General features: G+C 43.9%; 1 protein-coding gene across 1 annotated transcript in view; it reads right to left on the bottom strand. All coding sequences in view use genetic code 11, as the record gives it.

The window, feature by feature from the left end:
• Positions 1–815, bottom strand: part of EGR_05254 (hypothetical protein) — a gene marked incomplete at both ends in the record, with an annotated part of 6,832 nt that extends 6,017 nt beyond the window's left edge. The window contains one exon of the mRNA XM_024494503.1: positions 646–815. Coding sequence (XP_024351124.1) covers positions 646–815 — 170 coding nt within the window. The remainder of the gene's footprint in view (positions 1–645) is intronic.
• Positions 816–1,186: the final 371 nt, after the last annotated feature.

Below are 1,186 nucleotides of genomic sequence, written 5' to 3'. Positions count from 1 at the left end.
TACACTAATTACTCAAAACATGCTGTGTGCGTGATACAGGGCAGGCACTCCAGTTCATTTAAATTAGAATTACATGGCGTTACTTTCGCCTGTCCATGCTGCCAATCCGATGACGGACAGGGGGGAATCAATGCTGCAACATTTCCATTAGTTCATTTTACACAAATGGAGCAGGTGGGCATGCATGCCCTTACCTACAATGCACACAAGACCATCTCTTTTCACTCACTTCTCCGTGTCAGTTTGGAAGCTCTCTGCACTTGCAAGTCTGGCCCTCTGCTTCACTCGCAATTACGTTAGGCTGGCAACTTCTACACCTTCACCAATGCTTCGGCGCCTTATCCAACTACAACGCACTCCGTAACAGTCCTTTACACAAAGCGCACCTCCGTTTACCACACAAGTTGTAATTCCTTGATTTGCTCGAAGTCTTGACGCACAAGTAGTGTTATAATCGAAGCCAGCCTAGGTCGCGACAACCAAAACACTAGACCAAAAATGCTTTTACAACAAAACATATTTGTTTCATGAATGATATACAGTGTTCCACCTTAGGTTTGTGACACCAACCATGTGTGCGTGCCATATTACCTTCCACTATGAGACATCACCAACTCATGCCCCTTCCCCAATTGACTAGCTTACCATTTGATGTTCACATCTTCTGCAGAGAATCTACCCGACTGTGTCGCATCTTCGTGTGTCAGATGACCAAAAGTTGAGGTAGTGAACTTTCGTGATTCATAATTTCCTGCATTACTATCAACTGGGCAGCAATTTTCAGTAACTAGTGATATGTTTGTAAGCCATGTCATCCAGCATATATGTTTTGCACGAAGCAATCGTCAACCTTTAAAATACTCACATTTCTTCCATTATTGTGAAAAATCTGCGTTTTTGATTTCAAATCGTGAATGTCAAATTTTGGGGAGCATTGAAAATTGAATGCAAGCATCGCCCCTCCACCTAGTCACACATGATTTCAGCGACGCTTGCATGCATTCGGAACACTTATTTCTGATTTGCCGCACAGGCACTGTGAATACCGGGCAGTCCAGATCGGCAGTGTTGAGGTCTCAATAATGCCCATCCATTGTTTCTCTACAAGCGTACGCACCAACCAATGGTCAGTATTTAAGGACAGAGGTGCGGTAAATGAAGGTGGAAAGTGCTTGCCAGTTTTCTC

The sequence above is a fragment of the Echinococcus granulosus genome (assembly GCF_000524195.1).
Source record: "Echinococcus granulosus chromosome Unknown EG_S00037, whole genome shotgun sequence".
In the NCBI taxonomy this organism is placed as follows: domain Eukaryota; kingdom Metazoa; phylum Platyhelminthes; class Cestoda; order Cyclophyllidea; family Taeniidae; genus Echinococcus; species Echinococcus granulosus.
The sequence above is the reverse complement of the archived record's forward strand: the minus strand, read 5'-3'. Positions and strand labels throughout refer to the sequence as shown.